This window comes from Calliphora vicina, chromosome 3 (genome assembly GCF_958450345.1).
Source record: "Calliphora vicina chromosome 3, idCalVici1.1, whole genome shotgun sequence".
NCBI lineage: Eukaryota > Metazoa > Arthropoda > Insecta > Diptera > Calliphoridae > Calliphora > Calliphora vicina.
The window spans coordinates 106,254,133-106,276,835 of record NC_088782.1 but is presented as its reverse complement, the minus strand read 5'-3'; the positions used below and the strand labels follow the sequence as shown (position 1 = coordinate 106,276,835).

Here is a 22,703-nt window from a genome sequence, read left to right as displayed (position 1 = left end):
AATGTTTGTAACCTCCAAAAATATTAGTCTAACACCCACCCACGATCGAATCAGAATCACTTTCTGAGTCAGTGTAATAGATCTTTATGGGTAATACATTTTTAATTTATATAGATATCTACACAAATTTCGCTCCATATAAGTTTTACTTACTTTAATGACTGTTCCAACCGATTCGGTTTTCGGATTTCGGTTCTAACAAAGAAAAGTCAATTGAGAAAGAAGAATTACGATTGAAATATCCGAAATTTTGTCATCCCTAACTATTATTTTTACACTATTTTTTTGGTGCCAATCGGTTCAGAAAAGGACACTTTGCGTTTAGTATTAAAGCACAAGCATCAGTATTTATAGAACTGTTTATGCTTAAAACTTCTTCAGATATTGATATCTTCTTTTATCCCCTCCTATTATTCATTGAAATAAAACACAGTTTTCTATATATATTTTTTTTAATTTATTCCTTTTTTTCCATGTATTTCAATTAATTTTTATTTATTTTCTTTAATAAATTTTGAGATTATTACAAATACACAAATGAAAATTAAAAATGTTTTTTTCCCATACAGATATTTTATAAAAAAAATTGTTTATAGTAGTTTTATAATAAAATAAAGCCAAACTTAAAATTGTTTTCGGTTTTAAAAAGGGAGTAGGAGTAGTACTTAGTTTAATACAAATATAGTTTTCTTTTATTAAATTTTTTGGTACTTAAAATTAAATTTAAGCCTATGATATATACTTTTTTTTTTATTTAGCATTAATTTTAAAATATTTTTATCAAAAAAGTTCTTTAGCCGTTTATAACGTTTTGAGTTTATATAAAAAAAAACAAAGTTTGTTATATATTTGCAGCAAATAAATCGGTATTACATATATTTTTAACAGTTTACAGAGGCTTTTTAATGATGTACATAGTTTTTTTTTTAATGATTTATGTATATTTTTATATAGGTGGGTTTATTTTTATTGATGAAATATTCTACACCCACGAGATAAATTGTAAAAAATATGTTTGGTCCGTATGTCTGTCAATAGATTTTCGAGGAAATGTTTATAATTTATTTTGGAGTATAAGCTGAAACTTTTTGTAATATTAAGGCAATTCATGGGGTTATATAGTTATTTTGAAATCTTGAGTCTAGATTTATCTTTTTTGATTTTAATGGAATTTGGAATATATTGTTACGAAATTGAATTATCAATTTGAATTTAACCATCTGTAACGGCAGCTAGCAACATTCATCATGTTTATAAACATTTCCAGCTATAGAAGCAACATTAACTGTGAAGCAGCTTTAAAAGCTCTGGGTGATCATTGTAGAAATATATAATACTGGAAATTGCTTGAAGAAGGCGCGGTGCTTATAAAAGGTAACATCGAGTTGCTGAGAAATCAGTATATGGTAAACACTGCTTGACTTAATATCAAACCAATATGAATTTGTGTATTAAAAGAGAATTATTATTTAAAATGTTGTAGTGTAAATTTAATTAAATAAAGAGTTTTTAAAATATTTAAACTACTTGTCGCTTTTATTGAAATTGAAAGAATCCGTTAAAGCAAATAAACCACTGTTTTTAAAAGGTAAAAACGTAACAATATTTTTATTTAAACAATATGACTATTTAAACTGTTGCAGTGTAAATTTAACCTAATAAATAGTTGTTACAATTTTTAAACTACTTGTCGCTTTTATTTGCAATTAAAAGAATCCGATTTATTTAAGCAAATAAACCACTATTTTTAAAAGGTAAAAACATAACAATAGGGTTTTTTTTCAGTTTATTGTTCTTCAAATGTTTAAAGACCTACTTTAGCTTTTGCAATTGTATTTTTTTATAGATAGTTCAGATTTTTATTGCTTTAAAGTTGGTTCCAAATTGACTGTAAACTTTGGCAAATTTCTTTAATTTTATATATTTTCTTTATTATTATTGGTGGTGTAGAATATTTAAGTCGATTAGTGACCGACTATATTTTTTAAATTATCTTTTTGTTTGGTGTTTCTTATATTGTAATCATTTAGCAAAAATAGTTTAATATAAATATTTATTTTTTATCTACAGTTATAATTTGTCAAAGCTTGGTCTTTTTTATTTATATTCTCAAAATAATTAAAGTACTTTTAAAGCATATTTATGTAATTTAAGTCAGGCTAATGAAGCTTATATTAATTTGGGTTTGGTTTTCAAAGCCCTGTAAACTGTTGCTGTTCTAAGAGGTTTGTTGAAATGTCAAATCAGTATGTATCTAATAAAATCAAACAATTAAAAAATTAAATAAAAAATAATATAATTTAAAAAGTTACCAAAACAAATATTTTCGTTTGAATGTTCAAATATTAGCTAGTTATTGTTTTCAATAATTTTTAAAAAGTTATGCCCAATTATGAATAAAAATTCCCCGGGAGTTTTTTCCCTTTTCCCTATTCAAATTCAATGGGAAAACACTCCCGGGGAACAAACTCCCGGCGATTTTTTTATTCATAATTGGGCTGTATACTTTTTGAGAGGATTTCATAGAAATTCCTTAGACTAATTTTTCGATGAGACCAAACACTGTCCTCATTTGAAAGAGTATCCGTAATTATTTATTGCAAAGTCTCTAACTCAATAAGTTGTAGTAACCGATAAAACTATACAATTTTCAAATCCGATGGTTTTGCGTGGTGGTCTAGCCCAAAGAATCGAACTACTTCTACTGCGTTAGTCCATAAATCCATTGGACATAGTAAAGTAGGGTTGGTTGGGCAGTTGTTCCTTCTCGACCTAAGAAACCAGAAGGGTATTTCGAGGTTAAATGCCAGTGTTAACGCGTCATTGGACGATCTATAAGAATACAAGAGAATTGGACTACTCTTCAATAGTTAATGTCGCATCTGCCAGTACCAGGGAAAGAAGGAAACCGTTTTTGAACTTGTCTGCGAATTTACAGGACAATGTATCTATGGTATTGAGAAAAAATGTTGGTGGAAAAAATGTTTTAGTGGAGAAATCGCGGTAGTCGCGGTTTTTTGCTTATATTGTCATTTCGTTTGTAATTTCTACATTTTTCATTTCCGACCCTATAAAGTATATATATTCTGGATCCTTATAGATAGCGGAGTCGATTAAGCCATGTCCGTCTGTCTGTTGAAATCAACTTTCCAAATATCCCAAATAACTTACATACACGATCCATACATCAATATCTCCGCAATTCTTCGGGCTCGGCTGCTATTTAAAATCGAGAAAATCGGTCCACAAATGGCTGAGATATAAGGAAAAAAAACCAAGACAACCTCGATTTTTGTCATACATATATCTGGATTACTAAGCCATTAATATAGACAATATGGATATCTAATGATAGAAATTTCAAAGACCTTTGCAATGACGTATATAAGACCATAGTAAATTGGACCTACAATGGGTCAAAATCGGAAAAAATATTTTTTAACCCGAATTTTTTTTTCGCTAAATATTAAAAAAAAATTTAAAAAAAAATTTAAATATTAAAATTTCGTTAAATATGAAAAAAAAAATTTAAAAAACAATTCGAAAATTTTTTTTCCAAAAACTGAAAAAAAATATATTTTGTTTACCTAAAAATATTTAAAATTTTTATTTTGAAGTATAATTTGGTGAAGGGTATATAAGATTCGGCACAGCCGAATATAGCTCTCTTACTTGTTTCTATTTAAAACAGCAACCTAATTTCAACTATAGCAGATTAATCATTTTATGTGTATGAAAAATATTTGGGGACTTCGGAATGTTTATTTCAACAGATCGACTCCGATATCTATGACGATCCAGAATATTTATACTTTATAGAGTCGCAAATGAAAAATAATGAAATTACAAACGCAATAACAAACTTATATATAACCTTGCCATTCATGGTGAAGGGTATACAAATGTAGAATTGTTACTAGATTAAAAAAAAAAAATTGAGTGGTAGTTCTAGTAGTTTAAGATTTAAAAGGTGCTGAAGATTTTGAAGATTTGAGGTATACAATCACTGGACGGATAAATGGGTTATTTTTTGGCAGCCTAGAAATTTTTTTAAATTTATATTTTTTCATGGACACAATTTTAAAGTAATTTTAATTTAATTTGAATGCCCAAAAGCATAAGACTAATAATACACACAATATCAACTCATGAAATTATAGTTAGTATCTAAAATATTTATATTTTAGTTAACAAAATATGATTTATAAAAATTGGCAGCCTATTTATTCCCTTATTAATTTTTATACATTTCACCATGCGTGGTAATTTGAAATTTGGACATTTTCCGTTGGTAATTTCCACATTTTTCATTTGCGATGAGTCAGTCCGTTTGTATATTGAAATCAACTTTCCGAAGCCCTCCCCATCTGGATAAATCAATATATTCGCTAAAGTTGCCATTTAAAATCGAGAATATAGGCCCACAAATAACTGAGATATAATGAAAAACTGCGACCCTCGATTTTTTAATCTATTTCCACCCAATTTTTTTTTTTCACTAAAATAATTTTTATGCTATATTCCAACTTAGGTTGACATTTAAAATCGAGAACATCGGCCTACAAATAACTGAGATATAAGAAAAAACCGCGAATACATCGATTTTTAAAACTATTTCCACCCACATTTTTGTTCACCCCAATTTTTGGTGAAGGGTATATAAGAATCGGCACAGTCGAATATAGCACTCTTACTTGCTATTTCAGAAATAGTTTTGTTTTTTTCAATAGACTGAAATTTAACTAATCGTATTGACCGAAGAAGATTAATAGAAAATCGGTTTCGGAAATAATTGTATACAAAACTACGAAAAATTAAGAAACGATTACACTGTAAATCGACTCCAAAAATTTTTAATCAAGTTGAATTCTGAATTTCCTGAAGAAACTTCATTCTTCAAAATATTTTCGATTGACAGAAAACCCGTCTCGAAAAGAAATGAATACATTTTGCCCTCTGGCAACGCAACTGAAGTTCGGTTACCATTCATAATCGTCCCATTAGACTCCAAAATACTCCTGCTGCTTAAGGATGACGAAATGTATACATACGTATTTTCAGATGTCGTCGCAGCTTTGAGGTCAAAATTTTTATGTTGCTGAGTTTTTAGGTCAAGAATTTAACAATGGGTTGTATAATTATCAGCCCAATTATGAATAAAAATTCCCCGGGAGTTTTTCCCCTTTTTTCATTTTTCCTATTCAAATTCAATGGGAAAAAACTCTGGCGGAATTTTTTATTCATAATTGGGCTGTATAAATATTAAGATTCACATCTATTCTGTAAATCGTGTGGTTTCCAAAACGCATGATTTTCAAAAACGAATCAATTCGATTTATAGAACACAAAAATATGTGAATTTTTTCAATTCCAAAAAGAAACTGCCTGTGAAAATATATTCGGTTATTTTTTATAAGAAACCTAAAGGACACAAAATGGACAAAGGATTTTTAAAGGACGTACAAAACAATTATAAATATTGTAAGTGAAAGAAACCACTTTTTATAATTGTTTTGGAAAGGTCAGCATAAAGTGTCTTTCAACATTTGGCCTAATTTCACACTTTGTCAGTATAGATAATAATTAAGTTCATTTTGGAACAAGAGAAATCCACCAAACTAAACTTATTGCATTGGGAAGATATTAGGCTATTTTGTATAAGAATCCTAAAAGACAAAAAGGGACATTGTTGAAGGACGTTTCAAACAATTATAAAAAAAATTAAAGAAACCAGCCAAAAATAAAGGGCTCTAAAGTAAACACTTACTGGAGTTACAATAACAAAATATAACCCCCTGTCAACGAATACCATTCCGATCGAAAGTGGAATTAATTCCATATTTTGTTTCTTCAGAAAAAAATTAAATCTTTTTGGAATTAACAAAATCAAACGGAATCTGAAGAAGCTAAAACAAAATCGATAGGAATAATAACTACGGAATTGAAATCAATCCGAGCAAAATGTATGACAGGCCTGATATTCTCCGATCCACTGATCTTCAGCTGCGTTTAGAGTTGTCAAATCGGTTTTCGAATTATTCGAAAAAATCGGTTTTTTTTTCCAATTTTCCGGTTTTTTTAACCGGTTTTACAGAAGGACGGTTTTCGAGTTATTCGACAAACCGGTTTTTTTGTCTCGAATTATTCGACAAAATCGAATATTTTTTAAAATTTATTTTAAGATTTTATGCGATTACTTATCGGCTGTGCCGAATCTTATATACTCTTCACCAAATTATACTTAAAAATATTTTTATTTAAACAAAATTATTTTTTAATTTTTTTAAAAAAAATTTTTCCAAATTTTTTTTTAATTTTTTTATTTTTAAAAAATATTTTCCTTCATTTTGCAAGTTAATAATAATTTTCCATTAAAATTTGCTTATTTTTGGATTCCCTGACAACAACAAAGCTGGTCCATTCCATGCACAGCCACTAAAATGAAGCAATTGCTCAGAAAGGAGGACCTACCACATATTAAATTCAATTAAGATTAATATTGGGATTCCTTGCCTTAAAACGGACTTTTTTGGTGATACTTTTCGTACAATTATTGAATTTATGTAAATTTTTATGTTTTTAATGAAAATGTTTGTAGTTTGTTTATGTTGATTTCTTGGCTGTGCCAAATCTTATATACCCTTCACCAAATTATACTTCAAAATTTTAAATATTTTTAGATAAACAAAATTAAATTTTTTTCCAGTTGCTTTTTTCATTTTTTGGAAAAAAAATTTTTTGATTGTTATTTAAATTTTTTTTTTAAATTTTAAAATTTTTTTTCAGGGTTTACAATTGCTACTATATTAGCCGTCAATTGCAGTAAATATACATTTTTATCAATCTGCATACTAAAAATATAGTTACTATTATAATTTTGTATAACTCTGCTAATATAAATTGCTGTTACTATTCATATATTACTATACAAATTGCAAAGTTAGTTTGCAATTTCTAGTAGCAGATACAACCAGTTGACAACTCGTTATTGTAGCACAACAACCAAAATATATGTTCGTGCTATAGCAGCATACACACTTTTTTGCCGAACTAATATTGCGCGTCAGCATTCGTTTTTGTTTTGTTGTGCTATCAATTTTCTCTGGCAGCAATTTACATTTCTTTGGTTGCTTTGCTATGGTTGCATTGATATTTCTTGTTTTTTGGCTATTTGGATGCTGCTAGTTATTTTATTGTCAAGTATGTAATACGAAATAACGATTATTCATTAGTGTAAATATTTTTGAATCTAACTGAGATATTGACTTGCATTTTTTTTGTAAGACCAAAAATTAAAATATCTAAACAAGAAAAAAAATGTTCGGAATAAATGTGGATCAAATTGTTCCTAATATGTATTTGCAATCCTATTAAAATTTTGATAAAAATTTTAGTTTTAGAAACTCAATAAATATGTAATATGTAATAAAATCTTTATTTATTAGCAAAACTCAATGAAATTTTCAACGTTTTTTAAATTTGTCATTCCAAATTACAAAGTGTAAAAAAACTTTTCAAAAGGTTAAAAGGAATCCCACAATTCCTAAAAATTTAAGCGAAAATCCCGAAAATTTTATTTTTTACAATTTTAACCATATGGTCTACATTTCCTTCGGGGCTGGGAAAATACTTTGGGGATAAACAGGGAACAAATCAAGGTTTCTAAAGCTGCTTTCCGTTTTTTGATCCCAACTTTGGGATTTTAGAACATGTGGCCCAAAGTTGAAATTTTTATCAAAAAATAGGTCAAATTCCGAAGGACGAAAGGGCAACATGTTCAAAAAATAGGACATGTTTTTTATATCAAAATGTTCTCTGTAAAGCTACCTTACAGAAAAACATAAAATTGTTATATGTTCTTAAAGAAAGTTTTTTTTTAATAAAAAAGATTTAAGTCACCTTTTCATCCAAAAAACAGCAAAAATCTACTATTTTTTGAATTCTTAAATTGAAAATCGTTTATTTTTGGATCTATAATCGATATTACTCTGAAATATTTTGTATATTACTGATAATTTAGTTGTCTAACTAACAAAAAAAAATCGAGCCCGTTCGGTACAAAAGTACGACCTATATTTTTAAAAAAGCGGACCAAGGTATGGCAAAATTTTAAAATTTCAATTTTGAAATGCCTATAACTCGAAAAGTATAAGAGATAAATAGCACACACAAGCATATTTTTTCAAGACATAGGCGAGCGCTTTCTAAACATATAAAACTCTTTGAAATCGAATGGGAAACAAAAAAATGGCACGTGTTTAAAAATTTTGCATGACGAAGGTACCCTATTCTGAGCCCCCATAGCGCCGCCCCTGAGGCATTTGTAGGTCCCATTTCAATAATTTAAACTCGAATACTCCTTGGCTATGCCCGCGTCAAATTTTATCCTGATCAGATCAGCCGTTTAGAAATGCCAGATATATTTCAAAAAAATTTTGATTCTGCCCAACTGTACATTGGGTGTGTTTACTGATATGTTGTTATGCACTTATCAAGAACAGCAACTGATAGCATCAATTGCAGAAATGTCAATTGTGCTATAGCACAACTACAGAAGTGTGTATTTTTGCTAGAAAAGTTTGCCAGCACAACAAAATAAAACGAATGGAGTGCAATATTAGCACGACAGAAAAACTGTGTGTGGTACTAAAGCACGAACATATATTTTGGTGGATATGCAATGGATTGTGTTTGCTACTAAAAATTGCAGACTAGCATTGCAATTTTAATAGTAATACGAACGAACAGTATGAATATTTATATTAGCTGATTGTGATGAAATGAGATAATTTCATATTTACTGCATAGTCAAATGTAAGAAATATGTTGCTAGAGCTGAATATCGAAACCCTGTTTTTTTTTTTGTTTTTTAAATTTTTTTTTTTTGAAAAAAAAATTCGGGTTTAAATTTCTTTTTTTCCGATTTTGACCCATTGTAGGTCCAACTTACTATGGTCTTATATACGTCGTTGCAAATGTCTTTAAAATATCTATCATTAGATATCCATATTGTCTATATTAATGTCTTAGTAATCCAGATATATGTAGGTCAAAAATCGAGGTCGTCTTGGTTTTTTCCTCATATCTCAGCCATTTGTGGACCGATTTTGCTGATTTTAAATAGCAAAATTCTCGAAAGCATGTCTGACAGAATTATTGAAGATTTGGATCCCGAAGATATCTGGGGTCTTCAGAAAACTGATTTCAACAGACAGAGAGACGGACATGGCTTAATCGACGGACAAGACTTAATTGATTCAGTGTATAACGATCCAGAATATATATATATACTTTGTGGGGTCGCAAATGAAAAATGTAGAAATTACAAACGGAATGACAAACTTTATATACCCTTGCCACTCAATTCTTAAATTGACAAAAAAGGCTAAAATCCGGTTATTTGAACCGGTTTTTGATAGAAAAAACCGAAAACCGGTTTTTAAAAATTACGCTTTTTCGAATTATTCGAAAACCGGTTTTTACCCATAAGGTTTTTGACGTCTGTATGTTACCCTGAGGAATGGATCAAGCTATTTTGTTTAGGCATTTTCTCAGTTTATCATTTGAATTTCGAAAATATTTACATTCGAGTCGTCTTTAACATTAACATATTCTGAAAAAGAACTTCGAATTTATCCAAATTTGCTTTAAACTTCTTGACAAGTATTTTGAAAAACAATAAAGCATTTTCAATAATAAATATTTGTTTTTTTTTTTTAACAAAACATAAGCAGAAAAATTAAAATAAATTAAAAAATAAACAAAAGAAAACTTTGGTGGTAAATTAAAACTTTATTATCATTTTGATTTTCTGAATTTGTTGTTTTTTTTTCGTGTTTAAGCTTAAAACTTAATATTATTTTTTTAATTATTATTTCAATTTTTAACTAAATTAGAAAATATATTTATATAAATTAAAAAAAATCATATAAGTTAAAATAATGAAGTTAATTTAAAAATGAATAAACAAAATTAAATTAATTGTTTGTTACTTGTTTAATTCAAAAAACACACACACGTTTTATTTTGTTAAAAAAATGTGTTAAAACAAAAAGGATTAAAAATTAAAAAAAATATTTATAATTATAAGAAATAAAGACTCTTGTTTATGTTGAAGCTTTTTTCTTTAAGCTCAAGGCCCTCAAAATCGGCTTTAAATTAAAATTTAAATATTGTGGGTAAATTAATACAAAAAAAAACTCTCTTATACCTTTAGGCGGGTTTTTAAATTATAATTAAGGATTTCTGGTATTTGTGGGTTTTTATTTATATTTCTTTTATATTTGTTTCTTTCTGTTATTAATTATTAGTTAATATGTGAATGAGGGCAGGGAAGTAGTATTTAGTAGTTTTTTCTTCATATATATATTTTTCTTTATATTTAAGATTGTATTAAAAAATATGTTGTTTTTTATATATTCCATTTATTATATATATTTTTTTCTTTTTTAGATATTTATTAAAAAATATATAAATATTTGATTTTTTTTTTTGTTTCTTTTGTATTAATAATTTTATTATTTTTTTATTGCAAATATATAGATTTTTGCTTATATTTTTTGTTTGTTATAAAATTAAAGGGTTTAACCATTTTTTATATATAAATTAGTATGTATGTATATATATATATTATGTATACAAATACATAGTTTGTTGTTGTTTTTTCTTCTTCTTTATATGTATATAAAGTTTGTTATTTAATATTTAAATACATGTAGAAAAAAATTTTAAATTTTTTTAATGATCTTTTAGAGTTTGCGGATTTTTTCAATGAAATTAAATAAAATTTAAAGTATTAAATAAAAATTGTTAAAATATTGCAAAAATTAAAGAATTTAAAGTAAAAACGGTAAATTTGAATTGAAAACATGTAAGCATTTCGAACTGAGTTACCAATAAACTCTCCAGGAGTTCGTTAAAACAGTCCATAACAAACGAATTTTATCTTAATTAAATTCGCAGCTGATTAAATAGAGTTGTTTATTTTTTAAATTCTTAAAGTTTCCACAGAAAAAGGATTAAAAAATTCCAATAAAAAATTTTCAAGTTTTTGGAACAAAAAAACTCTCCAGGAGTTCGTTAAAACAGTCCATAACAAACGAATTTCATCTTAATTAAATTCGCAGCTGATTAAATAGAGTTGTTTATTTTTTAAATTCTTAAAGTTTCCACAGAAAAAGGATTAAAAAATTCCAATAAAAAATTTTCAAGTTTTTGGAACAAAATTTTAAACTTTTTTCATTGATTTTGAAACGAAAGCTTTTAAATATAATCGCCCCTGTTCTGTAAATTGAGTGATATCGAAACCGATCGATTTTCAAAAAAGTATAATTGATGTTCTGCAAGCCGCACGTTTTTGTACATTGAAACAGTCTGGTTTACTCGAATGTAAAACGAGTAAATCCCTATAGATTCGATTTACGGAACACCAAAAAATGTGAATTTCTTACTCAAATTCGAAAATCTTTAAATAAAATTAAATTAAATAAAAAAAAATGTAATAAATTTCTGTAAATCGAGTATTTTAAAAATAATTTGAGGTTCCAGTCGCCCGATTAGTACATTGATAAAAGTTTATTTACTCGAAAGTAAATAAATTCGATTTAAAGAAATTCAAAATATATGAATTCATTTTGAAAAAGTTACTCCGTTTCGGTTTACAGTTTTCGATCAAATTGAATTGAGTTGTTCCAATTCATTGAATCATTTGGCATTTTCTTTTATTTGGTTTCTGTTTCCATATTACTGGTATCATGTGATTCATATCTGTGTAATCTGTGGTTTATATCATAGAATAAATATATAGAACGGAAGGTGAGAGAAATGTCAATGAAAAAAATTCAACAAAATTACTCTCTTTTCATTACATTCTCAAGAATTACGTTTTTGACAACACACTTAAGATTTTGGCACTCTGTTACCTATCTAGTTGTAATCTGTGTTTTTTATTTTGAATAACATTTCTTTTTGTCAAATTCTAAAAATGTTTCTTAGAATATAGAATAAAAATACTTATTTTGAAATAAAATAAGGTTTACCAATAGGAAGTGGTTTGAAAGTAAATTTTTAATTTTGGTCAAGTTCATTTATTACAATTAATCTGTAATAATTCAAAGAATATTATTACTATTTAAAAAATAAATAACAAAAATGCTGCTTTCGAAATTTAATAATTTTCGAAAATTAAGTAAAAACAGGGCAAAGGTTCGGAAGAATTCTTAATTCCATTTCCAACATCAAAATAAAAGCTATCCCCCATATGCATAAACAGTTTATAAATTTATCAAAGGTTTATAAAACAAAATTTCCATACAAAATCTGTTTCATAAACCTTTGATAAATTTATAAACTGTTTATGCATATGGGGGTATATCTTAACCATTCCGTTAACGAATTCATTATGAATTAATTCATAGGCTTAATTCCTTTGTACTCCAAAAGTTCATTCATTCTTTTAAGAATTTAATCTTTATAGAATTAATTCCTTGTTGAATCAGCAAAATGTTCGAATGGTTTCAATTCCGTAGTTTTTATTCCGATCGATTTAGTTTTAGGTTCTTTAGATTCCGTGTAATTTGTTAATTCCAAAAATATTTAATAATTCTGTATTTCTGATTTTAATTTGACAGCGTTTTTTATATTAAAACAAAAGTGAAGTATTTGGTACAGAAATTGATTAAAATTTTAAGAAAAACAAGTAATAAATTGGAAATGTCAATTCCAATTCATTCCGAAAGAAATTTTCATTCTACTTTTTCTAAATAAGCGAAATACGGAATTATTTCCACTTTCGATTGAAATGGTTTGCTGTGACAGGCCTGATAATAGTCTTGAAAATGTATTGAATGATTAAATTTTTTCTTCAATTCAAATCTATTACAAAAAGGATTAAGTCAATTTTGAAAATGATTAAAGCAAAGAAAAAAAATTTTAATTCAGTTTGGATTAGATTTCAATTAACAAAAATTGAATCATATGAATTAATTCAACGATGAATGAAGCTAAAGAATTATATGTTCGGAATGGATTTATGGTATGAACAGCTGACATTTTTTAATTCCAAATTAATATTTTAGTGAATTAAACTCAAATTTAATAAATTAATTTTAAGCTCTGAAACAGAGGAGTTACTTCGTAATATGATTCAAAATAAAACACTTTCGAATAATTAGTGTATTTAACATAGAAATTCGTAATTTTAGTTTTCGAATTCCAGTTTAACTTTAAAACAAATTAATTTTATAATTTCTTTTTCAAACTGACTGAAAACATTTTCATTTGTTTGTCTAATTCCTTGAAACTTATTTGATTTTGGAATGCAACCATTTATTCCGAATGTTATTATGTTAGAACACAGATATTCCTCTTAAATGGAGGAATATATTTGTAAAATAATTTATTTTAATTTGGAATTAGTTTCCATTCATTTAAAATTTATTGAAATAGTGTATTAAAACTTTAATTTTGATCATATTTTAATAAAGTTTTTTTCGAATGTCAACGTCGATAAATGTCTTACGTTTATCCCTGCTGTCACAGCATTACATTCTGATCGAAAGTGGAATTAATTCCGCAATTTGCCGCTTTGGAAAAAATAAAACGAAAACGTTTTTCGAAATGAATTCACTTCTAGTTTTACAAGTGGTACTGATATTTTTTTGTATTTCTTATAAATTCCATTACGTTTTGGTTTTGTAATGCAAAAAGCTTTTTCAATTTAAAATTGAAGTAAATAGACTTATTAAAAGTTTTGCGAAGTTATAAAATTAACGGAATTTGAAGAAACTAAAGCGATAGGAATAGTAACTACGAAATGGAAAACATTCCGAACGGAATGTGTTCAAGACTGGTGGTATATAACTGGCATTTTAATTCGATATTAACATGAAGTTTTCCATATAAGAAATATATTCACAAGTTTGTGAGAAGATGTTCTTTTTTTGACTTTATTCGTTTGAAATTACAGTAGATTATTACCGCTTATATTTTGAAAAAAACTTATTTAAAAATATCACCTGTTCTGCAAATACATATTTGTTCTGAATAAATATGAACAATCGGTAAAACGAACGATTATGCCCAACACTATTACAGAATAAAAGCCATTTTTTTTCAATATGGCACCAAAATATTTATAAAATTTAGTTTTTTGTGTTCGAAACTGTATAATTTAAAAAAAATATATTATAATTGAATCACCAAATAACTTTTTGAAAATAATAATTAAATAAATAATAATCTATTTCTAAAGAGCTTCGAATAATCGGAGTGAAATGTAGTAGCTGTCATAGTTTTCAAATTATTCATCCTTATCGTGGTTGGCGTAAACGTCTTACGCCTACGATAGTTTCGTACTAGATTAAAGATAAAATGAAAACTGTCTGTATAAAAATCTGATAATACCTCAAGAAATGTCAAATAATAATGTTAAATACAACATAACATAAGTAAATAATTGAATCGAATTGGCTTCTTTTCATTTAATAATTTCTTAAAATAAACTAACCATATTTTAAGAAGTGATTTTAAGATTTTTATTTAATACCAACAGATCACTTTTAAAAGGTACATAAATTTGTTTCGAACCATTCTGAAAACATATAATTTTGAATAAGAACCAATTGCTCTAAGTTGTTAATATTCTTTATTAGTATTTTTTTTTTATTTTAATTTAAATTTCATATTTTCGAATTGATTTTAAATATACTTATAAATAAGAACTCGATGGTTTTATAATTTTTTTTTTATTATAAATTTTTAGTTCGAATTAGTACAGTTTTCATTTGTTTTCGTAATGTCCAAATAAACTTTAAAATTTCATATTATCGAATAAGAACCAATAGCTCTCAGTTGATTACTTTCATTTAATAAAGTATTTAGTTCGAAATCGCAATATTTACAATTATTTAAAATCAAATAGTTTTTGAGTGTCATATTTTACAATTTAATAATTTCGATTGCTGAATTTTTGTTAATTTTCTTTTTAAAGTCGAAATCGTTCTTAAATAACAAATTTTCAAATTTACCGTAAATTCTTTAAATTTTTCTTAAATCATTTGAAAAAAAATATCGCTTTTAAAACAACAAAATGTGTCAAGTTAAATAAATGTTAAATAAAAACAACTTAAGAAAATAAAAAATAATTCTGTTAATGTTATTTTTTTTTCTTTTTTCAACAAATAAAATCTTAAAAAATAAATTATTTTTTAAAAAATATATATAGTATATATAATATGCATTATTTTCAATTCTTATTTTTTTTGCAATTTTTTTTTCACTTTTTTTTTATAATTTTTAAACAAAAAAATGGGTTTTTTTAATTTTTGAAAATTAAATATTTATAAACATTAATTCCCACTGATGTTACGTTTTATTGTTTAAATCATTTGAATTGGGCGGACTTCCTGGTTGTTGTTGCTGTTGTATTTGCTGCTGTTGCTGTGACGTTAATATTGTTGGCGTGGATAATGTTGAAGCTTGAGTTATAATAGTTGTTGCTGTTATAGTCTGTTGTTGCTGCTGCTGTTGTTGTTGATTCATTTGATGTTGTGGTGTTGGCTGCAGTTGCTGTTGGTTCTGTGCTTGTTGTTGTTGCTGTTGTTGTTGCTGCTGCTGTTGATTGTGATTGTTTAAGGGATTATTTGAATTGCACAAAACACTATATACAGAATCGACTTTGCTTAATTTCTCAAACAAAGGTATCAGTTCCAATAGTTCACAATCACTGGCATCATCAAACCATGATTTCACAGGAACCTGTAAATAAAGTACAAAAACAAATGGTTAGTTAAAGATTAAATTAGAGAAACATGAATGTTGTAGATTCGTTTATGTCAAATCTTATATCGTTATTTTAGTGGTTAAACGTGTTAAGTAACTTTATATATACAAATATACACGAAAGAAATCATTTGTTTTACATATATTTTTCACTTATTTCGTAAGATTTCTAATGACAAAATAAAGTCAGTTTGAAATAATAGCGTTACCAACATAGGAGTTCTTTTGGAAGATTTGATACATTTCCTATTAATTAAATACTTTGAGATAGAGCGAAACTGTGGGGACATATGGTGGATTTTTTAAAAGTAAATCTATTGATTAACAAGATGTCATCACCAGCCACACATCCGGGCAAACAATTCAGTTGTTGAATGATAAAATTATCTTGTATTTTTATGCCGCTTGACTATCTTCTCAAAAAAGAGTGTGTTTTTAATCCTAGTTCCTTCCCAACCTCAAATTTGCCCATCCTGTATCAGTAGTCTACATTAAACAAGAATATCGGTAACGGTAATTGCAATTATTTCTAAAACAGTAGCTTAGCGGTAACCGGTAGCCAACCTTGTTAAATATTAAAAAGCTATTTATTGATATAAAAAGAAGGTGTAATAGCTTTCTTAAATTATAAATTTTATTTTAATGAGTCCGGTAGTTTTTAAAATAACTAAGAACTAAAATATCAGCGATCCATTCCATTAATTCATTCTCAAAAAACTAATCCTTTAAAAAGAATTTATTCATTATTGAATTAATTCCTAATATACTTCTTTCACCCTTTGAATTATTAAATTTTTACAAATTCAAATCTAATTCAAATTGAATGCAAACATTTTTTCTTCATTCAATTTTATTGTGTTTTGTTTTCAATCATTTACAAAATTAATGAAACAAATTGTTAAATATTAATTAAAGAAAAATTTAATGAGTCAGTAACTTTGATTAAGCTAATTTATATTTGAATTCGAAGAAATAGAAGTCTTCAATAAGGAAAGCTTATTGAAGTCTTAAGAGCCAGTTTTTGACTTCGTATTTAAATATGAATTATATTTAAGTTCTATTTAAATACGAAAATGAGTTTCTCAGTGCTTTTTTAAATGATACTTAAATGGCCAACGTCGGCCATTTAAATTCTATTTAAGTTTCATAAACTACCATATGTTTTTGACAGCTGACTTTTGTTGTTTGGTTTTTTTCACTCTATTGTCGTGAAAAAAAAAAACAAAAATACGGCGTCTTTCTAAAAACAGCGTCTTGCAAAAACTACAATTCCGCTGCGGGGCAATTGGAGCTTATTTTGTACAATTTCCTACGATTAATTTTTTGTTTAACAAACTTTTATTTCTTATTGGGCAAAATGTATAAATTTTTGTTTTGGTTATTTTTGATATTTAGTAGTGCTACTGTATTTAAATACAACTTAATTTTAAGTAAAAATTAATTAAATATGTATTTAAATGACAAGTCAAAAACTTGGCTTAAGTCTTACGTACTACAAAATTAAATCTATGAATTAAATCATTATGATTGCTAAAAAGGAATAATTAAGAAATCCAATTTCTTATGGTTTTGAAAATTAAAATAATAGTTAATTTTTTCGTAATAATAAAATTGAACTTACCGCATTGTCTGGATGAAATATATAACTAGCTGGTGAATTATCAACAATAACAATTTTTTGTAAATCGCGTCCAAGGCGATTTAAATCCTTAATATAATTACCCCTGTAATAAACGCATGATTCCCTAAACAGTCTTGCACGAAAAACATTCCATCTGTTTAAAGAAATAAAAAGAAATTAATAAATAAATCTCAAGTCATAGAGAATAATGCATAGAGACGAGACTCTGCGATTAGTCAAACAAAAAAACAACAACTCATATGTTTGATACAACAAGAGTTAGGTTTTTGACAATTACGTCTTGTCTCTATGTTTCAGTTTTGATATAAATTTATTATGATCATAAAGTAGAGAATATGGAGACTACATTTATATAAATCAAATGATGAAGAAGTGAGCTACTTACTTATCTAACAGATCGGCAACTGGATCTGCATATTTGGCTAGTGATGCTGTAAATAATACACATTCATATAATTCGCCCATCTTTCGTAGGAATTCATCAACATAGGGCCGTTTTAAAACGTACACCTGATGAATGGTGCCATCAATTTCAACTGGTACAATAAAATCAGCATTTGGAATTGGCTAAAAAGGAAGTAAACAAAACAAAAAATAAATATTTAAAAGTTTATTTAAGAAAAACAAAAGTTTAAAAAAGAAGTGAAGTTTTTTTTTACATTCACAACTTTTGCCAAAAAAAATGAATCATAAATTTTACATTATTTTTGCTACAATTTGTGGTATGTGTATAAATACTTAAAAAGGATGACTCATTGGTCGATGCCAAGAAAAAATTTAGTTTTTATTTTTATATACTCCCTTGGAAACACAGTCTATGCTGACAAACCGTTAAACAGTCTGACATATTTAACATTGAAACACTTCAACAACATTAAAACCACAAAAAATTGTATTCCAACCATATTGATGTTGATATTTGCAGTCAACATTTTACAGTGAAATCTTGCTTTTTGTTCAAACACAATTGAATGGCCATATAAAAAAAGAAAACCGAAACGTCAATAACAATGATAACAAAATCACAAAAAAATAGTATGTAAAAGTAATTTACCAAACAATACCCTAGGAGTATGCAATAAATTGTGTATATATATATGAAATAGCCTCAAAGTATGCAACAAAATTTGGAAATACTATAAATAAGTAAAGCACAATGATGCACAATTTATTTTTCAACATGTTGGGGTTTTTATATACATAAATATTTTGAAAAATGATGTTATGTTAGTAGCATTATGAATAATGGAGAGTTTTAAAAATAAATTTTTAATTTCACTTGAATAAACATACAAATAAAAAAGAGAGAATAATGGTATAAATAATGTCATAAAAAAAAGATTAGGAAGTAGAGGTTAATCGGAATTTAAGCATGATTTTAAGGAAAGACTAAATGAAAATAATGTTAGTTGCCTGAAATATGGCAAAAGATATTTTTAGCAGTTAAATATGGCGAATATTGTCAAAATATTTCCTATATATGACAAGTCGGAACGTTTCGTTTAAATTAAGCCAAGCTAAATTTTATTTTAAAAATATATAAAAGATTTCTTCAAAAATCCATGAACTCCATATTTTTCTATCTAAAGCCTAGTTATCCTTTAATAAGAAAATAGTCGCAGGAAACTAAATTAGGCATTATTTTATTAGAATTGAGAGAATTTAGATCATCATCATTGTATAAATATTTCTATAATTTTAGTTTCCAAAAAATATGTTTTCATCATTCAATTAAAACTAAACACCTAAAAGTATGCTTCAAAAAACCATGTACAAAGAGCAAAATAAAACATTTTAATCCTTAAACAAAGCATTACAATTAAATTAGTTTATTTTTATAGAAAATTAAATTAAAAGCAGAAAAAATATATTACAATATCCTTGAAAAGAACAACAGACGGAAGGAAGCACGAAGAGGACAAACTGCTCTTCAAAGAGATTTTAAAACAACGCCACAAACTATGCAATGAGCACGATGGTGTTGATGAACACAAAAGCATGCGAGTAGTATTTATAGAATTCAAGGAAATTTCATGTGTAAACAGCTAAATAACAAAGAGAAGAGCAGTATTTATTAGCCACAATATATTATTAACACATACGAGAGGTACATGTGTTTTTAAATTAATTTCTATATAGAATGTGTTTGTAAGCCAATGAGAGTGTGAACTTTTACAAATAAAATAAATAAAATTTTACGCTAATCTCGTAAACGCGGTTATATATGTTTTTAAATAGTTTCTCTATGTCCTTTTAAAAGCAATATTAGCAAAATATCAAAGTTTAGCTTTTGAAATTGCATATTGGGCATCATTGTTGTTTAATACAATGGCATCATTTCCAGATGCAAAAGGTTGCAGTTTAACAGGCCGACATTATTGGGGACGCAAATTAGTGGACTAAGTGACAATGATACAATACGAAATTATAAGAAAATTGAAAGGATCACCACAGAGAAAGCGTTTGCATTCTCTGTGGTGATAAAATATAATTTATTCTGGCGACAAATTGGAAAACCGCAAGCAGTTTTGCATACAATATATCAGCGATGCACCAAATTTACTGCATTTACCTTTTAAACACAAAGTCCAACGTTAGAAAAACTATACATTTTAATATCAAATGAAATTTAAACATAGCTTCTTACATTTAAGAAAGACTATAATTTCCAATCATTATTAATTTTTTTTAATTAGGAAATTTGCACGTACCATTACCATTATAAATGGCATTATACGGGTTACTCCGTAATTTTATTTAATTTGAAAACGAAAATGTTCGAATTTGTATGATTAATACATTGTAATTGGAAGATGTGATCGTTCAAATCGAATTACGTCGTCAATTAAATTAACATTTTCGAACATGTTAATAAAATGTAAGAAAATTTTAAAATTTCTATAAAAAATCATTGTTTCTCTAAAATTGCTTAAAATTTATTAAGTTCGAATTTTCTAAATATTAGAAAATAACGAAAAATTTAAAATTGTTGTTCATATTTATTAATAGTGGATGAATAGAAATATTTTGACAGAAATTTTGAATTTTCGAAATTGAGTTCGAATTTTCGAACATGGTCTTAAATTATTAGAAATTCAGTTTATATTTTTAAAATAAATATAAAATTTTAAAAATTTTTCATTCAAACAAATATCGAAAAAAAATTAAAGTTAAAAATTCATCTAAAGAGTTCAATTGTTAATAAATACGATTATCGTGATTGTTATTTGTTAACAATTGAACTCTTTAGATGAATTAATTGAATTTTTGGTTTATAAAATAAATTAACTTTAATTATTTTTATAAATTTTAAAGAAATTATTTGTTTACCAGTTTCTTAAGTTCGAATTTTCAAAATTAACAATTTGAGTTTATATTTATTAAAAGAATATTAACAAAAATCTTTTGGCAGAAATTTTGAATTTTCGAAATTGAGTTCGAATTTTTGAAAATGGTATTAAATAATCCGAAAATTCTTAAATTTTGATATTTTCAGAAATTTTATTAAAAGAATATTAACAGAAATCTTTTGGCAGAAATTTTGAATATTCGAAATTGAGTTTGAATTTTCAAAAATGGTATTAAATAATCCAAAAATTCTTAAATTTTGATATTTTCAGAAATTTTATAGAAATTCATAAATATTTTTCTTAAATTTTTTTTTATAAATTTCTTAACGTTTATTAAGTTTGAATTTTCAAAATGGCTAAAAATTCGAAAAAATCTAAAAAAAATTATTGGTTTTTATTTACAGTAGTAGGTAATTTGCAACAAATTGGAAAAAATTTAAATTTTTCGAAATTAAATTCGAATTTTCGAACATTGTCTAAAACTATTATTGTTTCTAAAAATGTATAAAATTCGAAAAGTGGATATTTAGGATCAAAAAATACTTCAACATTTTTATTGAAATTAATTAAATTTCGAACATAAATAATCAGTTTTTTTATTCTTCTTGGACCATCACTCAGGGGATGACCCCTGAGGTTATGGGAGGGAGGAAAGAGGGAGTAGTGTTTGTGGACATTCGGTTTGAATTTTTCTACATTGAAAATGACAGAAAAGACTTCAGCGAAAAGTTAGTTCCACGGCTAAAGAACGAATTTTGACTGTAGTGTGTTGTGCGGTCCACTCGCCAATCGATCACAAAAGGGATGGATTTCCCCAATCTCCGACAGGCTTTTTCTATAACTGAATGAGTATGGATGGTAAATGTTGCCCGTCAGCTGCAAACGATTAGTTTAGAACAGTGGTGCCCGAAATCACAATTCCGTAGCACGCGTAATAGGGCAAGAAAATTCTGCTGACGTTACTTTGATACACATACACTATAAGCTTACTTGTGCGTTTTCTTATAATGATCATGTGTTTGTTGATTTGTTTTCATCTCAGAGAACAAAATCAAATCAAATTCTCCGCTGTTCTTATAATGATCATGTGTTTGTTGCTTTGATTTCATCTCACAGAACAAAATCAAATCAAATTCTCCGCTGTTTTAACAACACAATCAAAGCTTTGATGGTATGTGTTCGGGCACCACTGGTTTAGAAACATAAGTAATAGAGTACGAGAAAGAACGGAGCCTTGCAGTACCCCTCAATTTATCTTAAGCTCGTTTGTTGAGATCCCATCTATAACAATTCGTATAGTGTGAACTCTGAGAAAGCTCGATATAAATCGAGAGAAGTTATTACCGACACCAAAAGAAATAAGTTTTGATAAATGTGCTCAATGCCACACTCTATCGAAATACCTTGGAAATATCTAGAGCCACCACATTACTTTCGCCAAAACGGTGAATAGAACGACACCAATTTTCCGATAGGAAGGCTAGCAAGTCTCCCGTAGATCGTCCACTACGAAAGCCATACTGCCGGTCACTGAGTAGATTGTTGGACTCTCCCTAACTTTGGAAAGTGCAGAACAAATTGCTATTGAGTGATCATTTTCAAGGTTGTTGCCTCTCTCTTTTTTAGGAATTGGTGTTACATTAGCAACCTTCCAATAACTGGCTCAGAAGATTTATTTACGTTGAAATCCGATAAAAACCTTTTAACAGAAGGAGCTCGAATATATACTTGACATAGTCACTGATACTCTTTCTAGTTCGGGCAGTGGTTAATCACTTTCCGGCAAGTGAGAATTACTTGCGTCTAATTCAGCTAAAAGATTAGCTTTATCAACCGTGTTAATGAATGTTTGGTCCTCCTTTGAAAGAATCGGAATTGAGGAACTAGCATTATCCTTTATTTATATAAATTTATTTTCATTCGAGAATTTC

At 27.0% G+C, this 22,703-nt stretch overlaps 1 protein-coding gene across 1 annotated transcript in view; it reads right to left on the bottom strand.

Moving 5' to 3' along the window:
* Window positions 1-9,772: 9,772 nt before the first annotated feature.
* Window positions 9,773-22,703, bottom strand: part of hzg (herzog) — a 116,431-nt gene continuing 103,500 nt past the window's right edge. The window contains exons 4-6 of the mRNA XM_065503007.1: window positions 17,808-17,989; window positions 17,402-17,555; window positions 9,773-15,756 (exon numbers count right to left, since the gene is read on the bottom strand). Coding sequence (XP_065359079.1) covers window positions 15,364-15,756; window positions 17,402-17,555; window positions 17,808-17,989 — 729 coding nt within the window. The 3' untranslated portion in view covers window positions 9,773-15,363. The remainder of the gene's footprint in view (window positions 15,757-17,401; window positions 17,556-17,807; window positions 17,990-22,703) is intronic.